A 13,322-nucleotide genomic window follows, 5' to 3' on the forward strand; every position below is an offset into this window, starting at 1 on the left:
TTGTTACTTCGGTCCATGCATACCTGGAATTCTTCTTTAAACTTTGAGACAACAAACCAGCTCAACTTTTCGTTTTGCTAATATTTTCTTTTAGGGAGAAAAACAAAAACGCCTCGACCGGAGTCACCTACCACTACCCCAAATATATCTGTAAAGAAGAAAAGCAAGGATGGAAAAGGTAATGGTGGCAGAGATGGGTTACTATGTAAAAGCTGTCTAGATGGTATTGTCATATTAAAGGCTTGTGTCTTAGGACAGTCATTGGCAAGTTACAAAATGGATGCTGTGATGTTTTTAGACAATATTCAACCTCAGTTTGTTTATTAAAGTTACTCTGAAACATATATGTCCATTTTATAAAGCAGGTCTCATTAATCTATGTTCGCTTTTTGCATCTAGGAATGCACAGGTCTGAACACTTCTAGCTATGAGATCCTGCTGCCACAAACAGCTTCAGGTCTCCACTAACATGCTAATCGCACAGCTTTGTTCATAAACTCATCTCAATGACAATTGCAAATTACCGTTCTGTTTACTGTCATTCTTTCACAGGGGTCGGATCCATCCAAGCGGAATCCGCCTGCTCAGCAGGGGATCTCTCTGCTAATCCATGCTGAGCAGGCAGATGACAGGTCCTGTCCTGTCCGCTCCACTATGCAGAGCGGACGAGGACAGCGCCCACTTTCCTCTATTGGGCGGTCGGATGGAAATGGACTGCATGTACATGGATGGTGTATGTATCACCATACATCTGTTTTCAGAGGATTTTGTAGAATCGGATGCTAGGCGGGTGTCAGCAGACCTGGTCGGGTCCCCCCCGAAATACGGACAGGGGGACCCGGATCGGTCCGATTGTGTGAAAGGATCCTAAGATGCATTAAGAAGATCACAATTAAAAATAAGTAAATAAGTACAAACATTTTTTTGTCCAGTTGTCAGTCTACAAAGTGAAATGTAAGCAGAGATATTTTTTTTAACTTTGTAGAAAAAGCAAGCCTGATATATACCTAAAATCCGTATAAATATATTTAGGTATGCAGATTGGTTATAGTTACTTTAATGTTAACCAACATATAGTGATACTGCTAAATTTGGTCTGGATAATTTAGTATTAGTAATCTCTGGTCATAAATGGTTTAAATGGGGAGCCAACCCAACAGATATTTTGTTTTTTTAAAGAAGCTCAGTAGCTAAAGCACCCAACAGTTTCTTATACCTCTTAAACAATCTTTGTAGTTCAGTTACTGTCTTTGAAAACCTGAAGTGGCCATTATGAGTGGGTCCCACTCACCTTATTGGTTTTTGTCTTCATTTTATGTTTTGGAGAATGAAGTAGAAGATAATTGAGTATACAAATGTGGAGGAGACCATGTCCTTGGACTTGTGTCTATTTTCAACATCACCTACTATGTGAAACTCCCTTTAAGGACAGAAACTAGAGGCAGGAAGTATGATCTTACTGTTGGAGTACCCATGTTTAAAATTCCAGGACTGACACATTACATTAGAAAATATATTTTGTAAGCTGGATTGTGTCTAACCAGTTGAATGGCATATAATGGCCACCAATGTTTTTTGTTTGTTTTAAGGCATCTCAGAGGTTGCGCTCCAATGGGGAGAAATGATGAGCATGGGGATTTAAACGAGAAGTTGTGTGTTTTCATGTTTTAATCGACATGATTGTTTGCAATTTATATTATGCACAATATAATGAAACATGCTTCAGTCTAATTGACCACTTTGGTTTTTTCAGGTAATACCATTTACCTTTGGGAATTTTTGCTAGCTTTGCTTCAAGACAAAGCTACATGTCCAAAGTACATAAAATGGACTCAGCGAGAGAAGGGAATCTTCAAACTGGTAGATTCCAAGGCAGTTTCAAAGCTATGGGGAAAGCACAAGAATAAACCTGATATGAACTATGAGACAATGGGCAGAGCACTCCGGTAAGAATAATTAATACAGTGTTAGGGGGTTCACATATTTCAAGTAAAAATAAACCTGAGATCTGTGGTTCCACTTTTTGTTAAAGTTTAGGATAAGGCCACCATAACTGGAAGAAACAATACTTCAAAATAGAATGTCCTCTTTTTTTTATATATCACAAATGCTTTGAATGTCCAATCCACTTTTGAATGTATCAACACAAAATTGGCATCTTGTGTTGTAGATTAATCTTAAACAAAATTGAGGAGCTGCAGGAACATCTCCCTCACTTCATATATAATGCGCTGCCCAAGTTCTTAGTTTCATATTGCACTTCTGCATTTTTAAAAGAGGAAAAGTTAGGGGCTTTTTACTGCACTGGTCACTGGGTTGCCTTCACTGAATCTAAAACATTATTATTTTGTTTGCTTTAGGTACTATTACCAAAGAGGTATTCTAGCTAAGGTGGAAGGCCAACGCCTTGTCTATCAGTTCAAGGAGATGCCAAAGGATCTTATTTATATTGATGAAGAAGACTCCAGCCCTGCAGAATACTCAGGAAGTTTGTCCTCAAATGTGTCTTTGCATTCTCCAGTTTCTACTCCAAATCGAAATCATGCAAAAGTGTCTAAAGGTCCTTCTAACACTGGATCAAGAAACAGCTCAACCCCTGTTCTAAAATCACCAAAATGTTCAAAAGTGAAAGAACTAGTGGAGCCTAGCCAACCCCAGGTGTCCTTGCTTCCATCTGATATGTTGAGGACAGTGACTCCTTCCCAGACACCTCAACCACACCCAACCCAACTTTATCGGACAGTCCACTTAATGTCTGGACAAACAGTTCCTGAACAAGGTATAACTTGCACCATTCAAAATGACACACTTTCTTCTGCACAAACTATCAGGTGAGTCTTACTTTGTAATTTTACACTACTAGTATTTATGGATACACACCAAAGCATTTACATTATTTAAACAAGCAGTGGAATCAGTTTAAACAAGCCCCCATTCACCTCTTTAGCAAGTGTTTGTTTTTAGCAGTGTTGAGATGTGTTTGTTTGCGTCATAACCTGCTGTGCTGAAAAAATGTAATGCAACAGTGTGAACTGAAACCATCGGAAAAAAGGCAAATTGCCTTGTCTTTGTGTTGGGACTGCGCTGGGCATTGCTCCCAGAGCAAATGGTGTAAATGGGTCCTAAAAGTCTTGATTTTTTTGTTTTGTTTTTGTAAGTCTTTTTAGGTCTACTTCACCCCAGAGTGCCATGCTGAATGCAAAACCACATGTATGCACTTCAGTACACAATACCAGTATGCCAATCCTGGCACATAGTACTTTTTTTTTTTTTTAATATTGCGTTGTCACAAGTGAATTTTCACTAGATTTTTATTAACCACAGCCACATTGCATTGTGACGGTTTGCATCCCAATCTGCTGCATTGCAAAACGTACTGCATGTAGTACAGTAGTTTTTTTAAGTTCACACCACAGCAAATAACACCATTGGCATTTTGCCTTGTCTATGCATTGGGGCTGCACTGAAATAACAACCCCAACACATCTGGAGTGAATTAGATCTTTTTATTTTGCATATTGTAAAAAAACATTACAAACAAACAATAAGCCAGAAACCAGGAGCTGCTTAAAACATTACATCATCCCACCCAGTCCATAGGGCAGTTAGGCAAGGCACATGAGCATCATTGAGCCCAAGAAGAAAGAAGGGGAGTGTCTGAGAGAACTTGTGGTATGGCCTTCATCCCACACCCAGAGTGTCCATCAACACGACCAGTGTATGGTGAACCCTGTCATCACCACAGAGATGCTATCCACAATGCATGCACAAAATTGGACTCTTAATAAACCATCATCAAGCAGCTACAGAATACTGTCCAAAAATACTTTGAGTAAACGGAGCTTAAAGCGGTGTTCCAGCCGCAATTTTTTTTTATTTTTTATTTAAATTTTTTTTTTTAAGTCAGCAGCTGCAAACACTGTAGCTGCTGACTTTTAATAAGGACACTTAACTGTCCAGGAAGCCCGCGATGTCGGCCCCCCGAGGCCGATCTGTCCATCGGATCTGGTGCATTCCAACTAAGGGAAACCGGCAGTGGAGCCTTGCCGCTTCACTGCCTGTTTCTGACTGTGCATGCGTGAGTCCCGCTACGCTTTGTGAATGGCCAGCTTGTCTTCTGGGACACACACATGTCCCAGTAGAAAATGGGGGGGCTCGCCGCAGAAGAGGATGTGACTTCCTCGGTCACGGCCGTGGCCCGGCTAGAAAGTAAAAACATTTTTTTAAATATCCAAAAACGAGGGGTGGAGAGTTTCATTTAAGACCACCTCTCAAAATTGGGTGGAACTCCGCTTTTAAGCATTACATTACAGTGAGTCCAAAAAGCAGTTACATATTTTACCAAACTTTTTTAGACATACTGAACGATCAGGTAGCTCCATATTCCATTTAGGAATAAAGGTTCTCCTGACATACAGATATTCAGTAAAGTCTGGGTTGCAGTGGGTATAGTCTTTCTAATAAACCCAACAGACAAATTGGGATTGTAAGCTAAACCTCCAATATGGTAACACTATAAATTATGGGTGACCTCCATCCAGAAATGTTTTGTTGTGATCTTTGAGAAAAGAATTATGCCACAATTTAAGCAGCTAGAGAGGTCAACGATAGTTTGTATTTAAGTACTTTTAATGCTTGTTAAGAATATATATTTTAATATACAGTATATCAGACATTAATGTCTATAGTCCGGACAGAGATGCACTTTAAATTGATTTATCAGCTACTGTATATGTAAATAATACACGTATATGGTGGGACTGTACTGAAAAGATATGCATAGATAGTTCAAATTTGGGCCGGTTCAGCAGGGACCAGCCGAGATTCGAACCATCTATAGGCAGGCTGATCGTACCGAAGTCAATCCATTCCGTGGTTGCAGGAAAGAAAATTGTATCGACCTTGGCCTGCATTAGGTTCAATATAAATTGTGGGTCTGGGTTCAAGGGGGCTCAACCGGAATTGATTTGAAACCTAATATATCTAATATAGAAGATACCACATACGTAAAAAGACTAACACAGGTGTTTGTAGAAACCACTTACATAAAAAAGAAACGTATCTTTTACCCTTTGATCAGTCTTGACCGCTTTAAGCCCAGGCCAATTCTGACACTTTTTGTTTACATTTAAAAATCAGTATTTTTTTATAGAAAATTACTTGGAACCCTCAAACACACACACACACACACACACACACATATATATATATATATATATATATATATTTTTTTTTAAGCAGAGGGCCTAGAGAATAAAATGGTGGATGTTGCAGTCTTTTATGTCACACGGCTTTTGGGGGAAAAAATACACTTTAAATAATTTTAATGCACAAAACCACAATATATTACCCAATTGTTTGGTGCAAAATAAAAGATGACGTAACACCAAATAAATAGGTACCTAATATGTCACGCTTTAAAATTGCACATGCTTGTGGAATGGCATCAAACTACGGTACTTGAAAATTTCTGTAGGTGACACTCTGAAAGCCTTTACAGGTAATCTGTTTAGAGTTGCACAGGAGGTCTGGTGCTAGAATTATTGCTCTCGTTATAATCTTCGCAACGGTTCCTCACGTGTGTGGTGCGAACACTATTTACATATGTGTGCATGACCTACATATGAATTTGCATGGGGGGGGGGGGGGGTGCTTTAGAAAAAAATATGATTCATTTTAAAATATTTCCCCACCACCACCACACCACCCAAAAAAATAAATAAATAAAAAACCCACCACCACTTAATTTATTTTTCTTTTTACCCTGTCTTTTTTTTTTTTTTAATCAATTTTATTGTTCTCATGAGGAATGTAAAAATCCTGTGTGATAGCAATAAGCAGTGGCTGGTCCCCTGTTTACTGAGACATTCTACACACATCATCCCGGTATAACACTTTTTTTTTTTTTTTTTTTTAATCATTTTTATTGTTATCCAAAGGAATGTAATTATCCCTTGTGATAGCAATATGCAGTGACATGTCCTCTTTACTGAGACATGCTGCAGGCATCGTCCTGGTATAACACTCCAAACTGGCGACGTAAATGTACCTTAGCAAGGCTGTAAGTACTTAAAGGACATGTGCACTTTCATTGAAGTTGAAAAGTGGGCTTTAGGACACCTATGAATAGGTGGTGCAATGCAGTATTTGGAAAATGTTCAGCAAGGCCGTACAACACTGTGCAGACCATATAGGTAAGTATTGTATATTTGTTGCAAAATGCTCAACATGAAGTAGAAAAGCCATATAATGCAATTATCTTTTATCCTTTACTTGTAATCACAGCTAATTTGCATGATAATTTTGGAGCTGTACTGCAGCTGTGTTCCAGCCCTATGTTTATAATAGGAAAGTATGAACCTTCTGTGTGCAATCATGTGCATTAAAGCGACTCTGTCAATATTTACAAAAACCTGAAGAAATGTGTGACCTGCAAAGTAAGTCAGAAATGCCCACCACCTATTTGGCCACGCTGCTGAACCCTGCTGTATTGAAAATAGAATTTTTGTGGAAAATATCCTGAATCGCACACTGCTGGAAGTGTTGGATGCTGGCGTTTCTCACTATGCCCTGTGGTTTTCTTCCCTGCATCACTACAGCACACTGTATTGGCTATTGGAAGGATCTACAGCAGGGGACCAAGATTCCGACACACCCAGCCAGATGCTGAAGATCATTCAGTAGGCTTTTTTCTTCCACGCAGTGGCGTAAGGTGGTGTGGGATGAAAAGTAATAACTGCTGTTTAGCAGGGTGATTCTTGCAAAATAATGTTTTGGTTTTTTTTTGTAGAACACTGTAAGGATGCATTCATACCATAGTGCACGATCATGCTGGAATGCATGAACGCTCTCACTGCAATGCCCTGCAGTGTTTTTATAACAGGTGTTACAGTGCTTTTTTTATGACACCCCCCTCTCCTTACTTAATGCCTTTACCATGCATGTCAGAATGGCCTGCACAAAAATGCTATGGGTTCCAGGTGCATTCGCATGGTGACCATCTCATGGGTTTACACATGCCCATGATTTTCTAACAACCAGAGCATTTCTTTCCTAGACTTCCTTACGAGAAACTCATGAGGCTCCCCCAGCAGAATTTTACCATATCTACAACTTTGCCACTGGATAATTACTCTGTCATGTATCTGAAAAACAACCTTTGAGCCTCGGTGTTTGCATTCCCCTGGAACCCCCGGGACTTATCTCTGATACTGTATCTACTATTTGCTTACCAACCCAGACCTCCATATTGACTATCTTCTATGTTGGCCACTGGGAATGAGATCTTGTGACTTCCATTGACACATAGGCATGGAATTGAGCCTGGTTGACAATAGTTAAATGTTCCTACAACACATCTATACTTGAATATGCATACAAAGTCTTCTTCAGGTGGTATTGGATCCCTGCCCATATAGCCCATGCTAACCCACCCTGTAGTGACAGATGTTTTCAAGCCTGTGGGCAGCATGGTGATGTTCTGTATATATGGTGGTCCTGTCCACGATTGCTGGAATTCTGGTCGAAGGTTTTTGGCTTTACACTTTATCCTAAAAATGCCAAGCTGGCTTTGTTACACTGTCCGATTCCTGGTGTTTTTCGACCTCAATTAAAGCTGGCAAAATGTCTGTTCCTAGCTGCCAAGCAGACTATAGTCAAGGCCTGGGAAAAACTCTTGGTCTGCTTCCAGAAAGTGAAAGACACATGGCCTTGATAATGCTTAACGAAAAATGTCTAACATTCTATATGACTCCCATCTGAAATTTCTTAAGGCCCCTTTCACAAAGGCACCTCCACTATGCGGAATCCGCTTGCTCAGCGGGGGATCTCTCTGCTAATCCCCGCTGAGCAGGCGGATGACAGGTCCATGTCCACTCCGCTATGCAGAGCCGACACGGACACAGTCCCGCTCTCCTCAGTGGGGCAATCAGATGGAAATGGAGCGCCTGTCCGTTTCTATCCAATGCCATCCGATACGCAGGATGGATGGAAAATCGGACCACCATCTGTCTGTTTTTGGCAGATTGGATGAGATGGTGGCGGGTGTCAGCGCACATGTGTCTGCTGACATCAGCTGCTCCATTGAAGACAATGCAGGGTTCGATCAGGTCTGCCTGAAAAAAAAGACAGGTGGACCTGATCCGAAAGATCCTGATCCAAAAGCCTGTGTGAGGGCCTAAGACTTTGGAACCCTGGCTTGATTACACCTTCCTGCATTACACCCTTTTAACCTAGGCTTGACTCTAATATGATGTCTGACCTGTCCCTGAGTCTGTGTTGGACCGTCTACCTGTCTTCTCCTCTCTCGCTTTCTTTCTCTTTTCCTCTATGTCTGGCTACTCAACGCCTACCTTGCTGGCTTCCTCCCTGATCCCTCTCTGATGGAAACATGCTCCCTGGATACTCTGCCCCCTTTGGAGTCTATAGAGTGGTGACTGAATCCTCAGTGGATATCCATTGCTATGGTTGCCCAGGGTTGCTATGGTTGCCCACAGTTGCTATGGTTGCCCACGGTTGCTATGGTTACCCAGGGTTGCTACGGTTACCTAGGGTTGCTTTTATTTGGGTACAGTGTTGCGTAACCGCTCAATTGTCAGGAATGGGGTGAAAGTGTCCGGAATTGAAGTGATTAATAAAGTCACCTTCAAGTAATTTCTGCTTTAATCGCTAAAGCTGTGTTTTCATTTTATACCTTGTTACCAAATCTGATAAAACTTTTAAAACTCGGGGGGGGGGGGGGGGGGGGATTTTCTCCAAGACTACCAGAATTCTGGTTTTGAGGTTTTCTGAACCCTTTCTGTTAGCACAAGCTTGCGTTGATTGGATCCATAGAAAAGCCTGCTGGCTCCTGAGTTCTGTCCATCTGCGTTCCTCTATTATGTGGCAGCAGATGTGCCGTTATAATGTATCTTGCTTGCATCTGCACCATTTCCTGTTTTTTTTGTATGTGTCTCGGACCCAAATCTGGTTTGTCCTTTCCTGTCTCATATATTTCTTCATAACCCAGAAGAATCAGAACCATCTCTATGCTTGTGTGTGTTGCAGCACAGATTGCATCCTGCTGTAATAACTCTTTTCTCTCTGACTTCTAACAAATAAGGCCTTATGTAACCAAAAAAATGTCCCCATAAATTCAGAAACTCCCATAGGTTCAGTCCACCTAGAGTCTAAGCATTAGTATGCAAAATATGACTTATCATCTGTACAATCAACTCAGTTTTGTAAAAATGTGTGCCCTTTCATTGTAGGGAATGTAGCCCAGCCTTCTGGTCATGTTTGCCTTGGAATTGGAGAATTGGTAGGATCACATCCTGCAATCTTGAAGTACAGGGAAAGCTCGTTTGGCTGTACATCTCCTGTGGATCATAGTCTATTCTGCACTCCTGTGACCCGTTTTTAGCAGTGGGCTGAAGTCCGCTGATGTCACAAAGCTGGTCCATGCTGGGGCAAGATCGCGACAATGGAGTCAGGATCTGCCCACATGCCTTGACCGGCACCCAGCTCAGCATCTCAGCAAGCCACTGGGAGGCTGAGCCAGTCGCTCCCGTCCCCTCCACAGCCCAGTGGTCCAGTGAGCGTGGAGGGAGAAGAGCCGAGACCTGGAGACTGACAGTCAGCAGCTCTCCACTCTGGGAGCTGTGAGAACCGAGCGATTGGCTGTTAGATTGCTCGGTTCTCAGTCTTGGAGGCGCTGGGGGACAGATGCTGTGTTGGACCGATGCTCAATCCACCTAGGTGAGTATAATTCTGGTAATACAAAGTTAACCCCCCATTCTTCTCCTTTTAAAGCGGAGTTCCACCCTAGTTTGCATCCTCAGCTGCAATTGGTGTGTTTTTTTTGTTTTGTTTTTTTTTCTTCTACCTTTTTTTTTCAAAGGGGAAGCACTCCACTTCCATCCATCCTTGCTGCGGTTCCACCACACATAGCGTTTTACTTTTAGGCCAAAAAATTCAACTTTGGTCTCCTCTGACCAGAGCACCTTCTTCCACATATTTGCTGTGTCCCCCACATGGCTTCTCGCAAACTGCAAATGGGACTTCTTATGACTTTCTTTCAACAATGTCTTCCTTTTGCCACTCTTCTATAAAGGCCAGATTTGTGGAGTGCACGACTAATAGTTGTCTTGTGGACAGATTCTCCCACCTGAGCTGTGGATCTCTGCAGCTCCTCCAGAGTTACCATGGGCCTCTTAGCTGCTTGTTTGATTAATGCTCTCCTTGCCTGGCCTGTCAGTTTAGGTGGGCGGCTATGTCTTGGTAGGTTTACAGATGTGCCATACTCTTTCCGTTTTCAGATGATGGATTGAACAGTGCTCCGTGAGATGTTCAAAGCTTGGGATATTTGTATGTAACATAACCCTGCTTTAAACTTCTCCACAACTTTATCTCTGACCTGTCTGGTGTGTTCCTTGGCCTTCATGATGCTGTTTGATCACTAAGGTTCTCTAACAAACCTCTGAGGGCTTCACAGAACAGCTGTATGTATACTGAGATTAATTTAGACACAGGTGGACTCTAATTAGGTGACTTCTGAAGGCAATTGTTTCCACTAGATTTTAGTTAGGGGTATCAGAGTAAAGGGGACTGAATACAAATGCATGGCACACTTTTCACATATTTATTTGTAAAAAATGTTGAAAACCATTTATGATTTTCCTTCCACTTCACAATTATGTGCCACTTTGTGTTGGTCTACTCTATCGCATTAAAATCCCAATAAGAAACATTTAAGCTTTTGGTTGTAACATGGCAAAATGTGGAAACTTTCAAGGCGCTGTAGTACGTGCATTGAATTCTTCTCCGAGTCTAAGCTCTGCTGTACAATTTTTTTTTGCTAGAGGCTGGTACCAAGTGAAATTGGTACACTGCTTACAGAAATAAAAAAAAAACTTATTGATGAATACAGCACTGCTTAGTTTAGCTTTAGTGAAGTACTGGTCATGTGATTTCTCTAAACAATGGTTTTGCACAAAGCAGCCCCACATCCTCCACTTCTCCGGTCCCCCGCTTACATTCCTGGCTTCTCATGTGTGCTATGGGGGTACTCCATGCGGACTTGGTCCCTAGCCACACACTGTGCTTCTGTTGACGCACACCACGCTGCTTCCTGCTCCCTCCTCACAGGCTGTCATTGACAGCAGCAGGAACCAATGGATCCCGCTGCTGCTTCGGAGTCCTGTGAGGAGGGGGAGAGAGAGGGAGGGAGAGCAGTGCTTGATCGATATCAGGTAAGTATATGGGGGGGGGGGGGTATTCTGTAAAGGGGGGGGGAGCTGCTCACAAAGTTTTTTTTTTTTTTGTTTTTTTTTAACCTTAAAGCAGAGAATGCATTAAGATAAAAACAATCTGCCTTTTTAGAATCTCTTTAAATCACTTCCTTCTTCTGCTCAGGACTACTTGCCTCATGTGGCATTGCTCCTCACACATACACAGTCACACGTTCTCAGGCACTTACTGACATGTATGGATGATGTACTGAGCTGTGTGTGATGCACTGTGTATACTGGCATGTAAACAAATACATTCTGTATGTAGGATAACTAATCGGCTGTCCAACTAATCGATTAGATAATGAAAATATCCATTTTTATAATGGATTATGGAGGCTTTTGTTTTTTTTGGCGTCAGTCACATCCAGGTGAGATGAATAGGGTACAGTGCATCTGGAAAGTATTCACAGCGCTTCCCTTTTTCCTCATTTTGTTATGTTACAGCCTTATTCCAAAATGGATTAAATTTAATTATTTTCTTCAAAATTCTACAAACAATACCCCATAATGACAACATGAAAGACGTTTGTTTGTTTTGAATTTTTTGCAAATTTATTAAATAAAAAAGGAAATAAATCCCACGTACATAAGTATCACAGCCTTTGTCATGACACTCACTATTGAGTTCAGGTTAATCCAGTTTCCACTGATCATCCTTGAGATGTTTCTACAAATTGATTGGAGTCCACCTGTGGTAAATTCAGTTGATTGGACATGATTTGGAAAGGCACACACCTGTCTATATAAGGTCCCACAGGTAACAGTGCATGCCCGAGGACAAACCAAGCCTTGAAATCCAAGGAATTGTCTGTAAACCTCTGAGACAGGATTGTATCGAGGCACAGATCTGGGGATGGGTACAGAAAAATATCTGCAGCATTGAAAGTCCCAATGATCACAGTGGCCTCCATCATCTGTAAATTGAAGAAGTTTGGAACCACCAAGACTCTTCCTAGAGCGGGCCGCCTTGGCCAAACTGAGCAATCGGGGGAGAAGGGCCTTTGTCAGAGTGACCATCGGGTTCTTGGTCACCTCCCTGACTGAGCTCCAACATTTCTCTGTGGAGACAAGAGAACCTTCCAGAGGAACAACCATCTCCACAGCACTCCACCAATCAGGTCTGTATGGTAGAATGACCAGGCAGAAGCCACTCCTCAGAAAAAGGCACATGGTAGCCTGCCTAGTGTTTGCCAAAATGCACCTGAAGGACTTTCAGACCATGAGAAACAAAATTCTCTGGTCTGATGAAACAAAGATTGAACTCTTTGGCCTTTATGGCAAGCGTCATGTCTGAAGGAAACCAGGCACCGCTCATCACCTGGCCCATACCATCCCAACAGTGAAGCATGGTGGTGACAGCATCACGCTGTGGGGATGTTTTTCAGTGGCAGGAACTGGGAGACTAGTCAGGATTGAGTGAAAGATGAATGCAGCAATGTACAGAGACATCTTGATGAAAACCTGATCCAGAGTGCTCTAAACCTCAGACTGGGGCGAAGGTTCAGCTTCCAACAGGACAACGACCCTAAGCACACAGCAAAGATAACAAAGGAGTGTCTACGGGACAACTCCTGTGAATGTCCTTGAGCGGCCCAGACTTGAACGCGATTGAACATTTTTGGAGAAAGCTGAAAATGGCTGTGTATCCAATCTGAATGGAGCTTGAGAGGTCCTGCAAAGAAGAATGGGAGAAACTGCCCAAAAATTGGTGTGCCAAGCTTGTAGCATCATAATCAAAAAGACTCGAGGCTGTAATTGGTGCCAAAGGTGCTTCACCAAAGCATTGAGCAAAGGCTGTAAATACTTATGTCCATGGGATTTATTTCCTTTTTTTATTTTTTAATAAATTTGCAAAGAATTGAAACAAACTTCTTTCACGTTGTCATTATGGGGGATTGTTTGTAGAATTTTGAGGAAAATAATGAATTTAATCTATTTTGGAAAAAGGCTGTAACATAACAAAATGTGGAAAAAGTGAAGTGCTGTGAATACTTTCTGGATGCACTGTATGTAGTAACTGGCTTTAGTCATTTTTATTTTTCTTTGCAATTG

At 41.7% G+C, this 13,322-nt stretch overlaps 1 protein-coding gene across 5 annotated transcripts in view; it reads left to right on the forward strand.

Annotated features, from left to right (window-relative positions):
- ELF1 (E74 like ETS transcription factor 1) overlaps positions 1 to 13,322 on the forward strand; it is a 222,084-nt gene that overhangs the window by 197,165 nt on the left and 11,597 nt on the right. For all 5 annotated transcript variants that reach the window (XM_073614221.1, XM_073614222.1, XM_073614220.1 and 2 more), the window contains 3 exons: positions 95 to 178; positions 1,754 to 1,946; positions 2,361 to 2,831. In XM_073614221.1, coding sequence (XP_073470322.1) covers positions 95 to 178; positions 1,754 to 1,946; positions 2,361 to 2,831 — 748 coding nt within the window. The remainder of the gene's footprint in view (positions 1 to 94; positions 179 to 1,753; positions 1,947 to 2,360; positions 2,832 to 13,322) is intronic.

The sequence above is a fragment of the Aquarana catesbeiana genome, linkage group LG02 (genome assembly GCF_042186555.1).
Source record: "Aquarana catesbeiana isolate 2022-GZ linkage group LG02, ASM4218655v1, whole genome shotgun sequence".
NCBI lineage: Eukaryota > Metazoa > Chordata > Amphibia > Anura > Ranidae > Aquarana > Aquarana catesbeiana.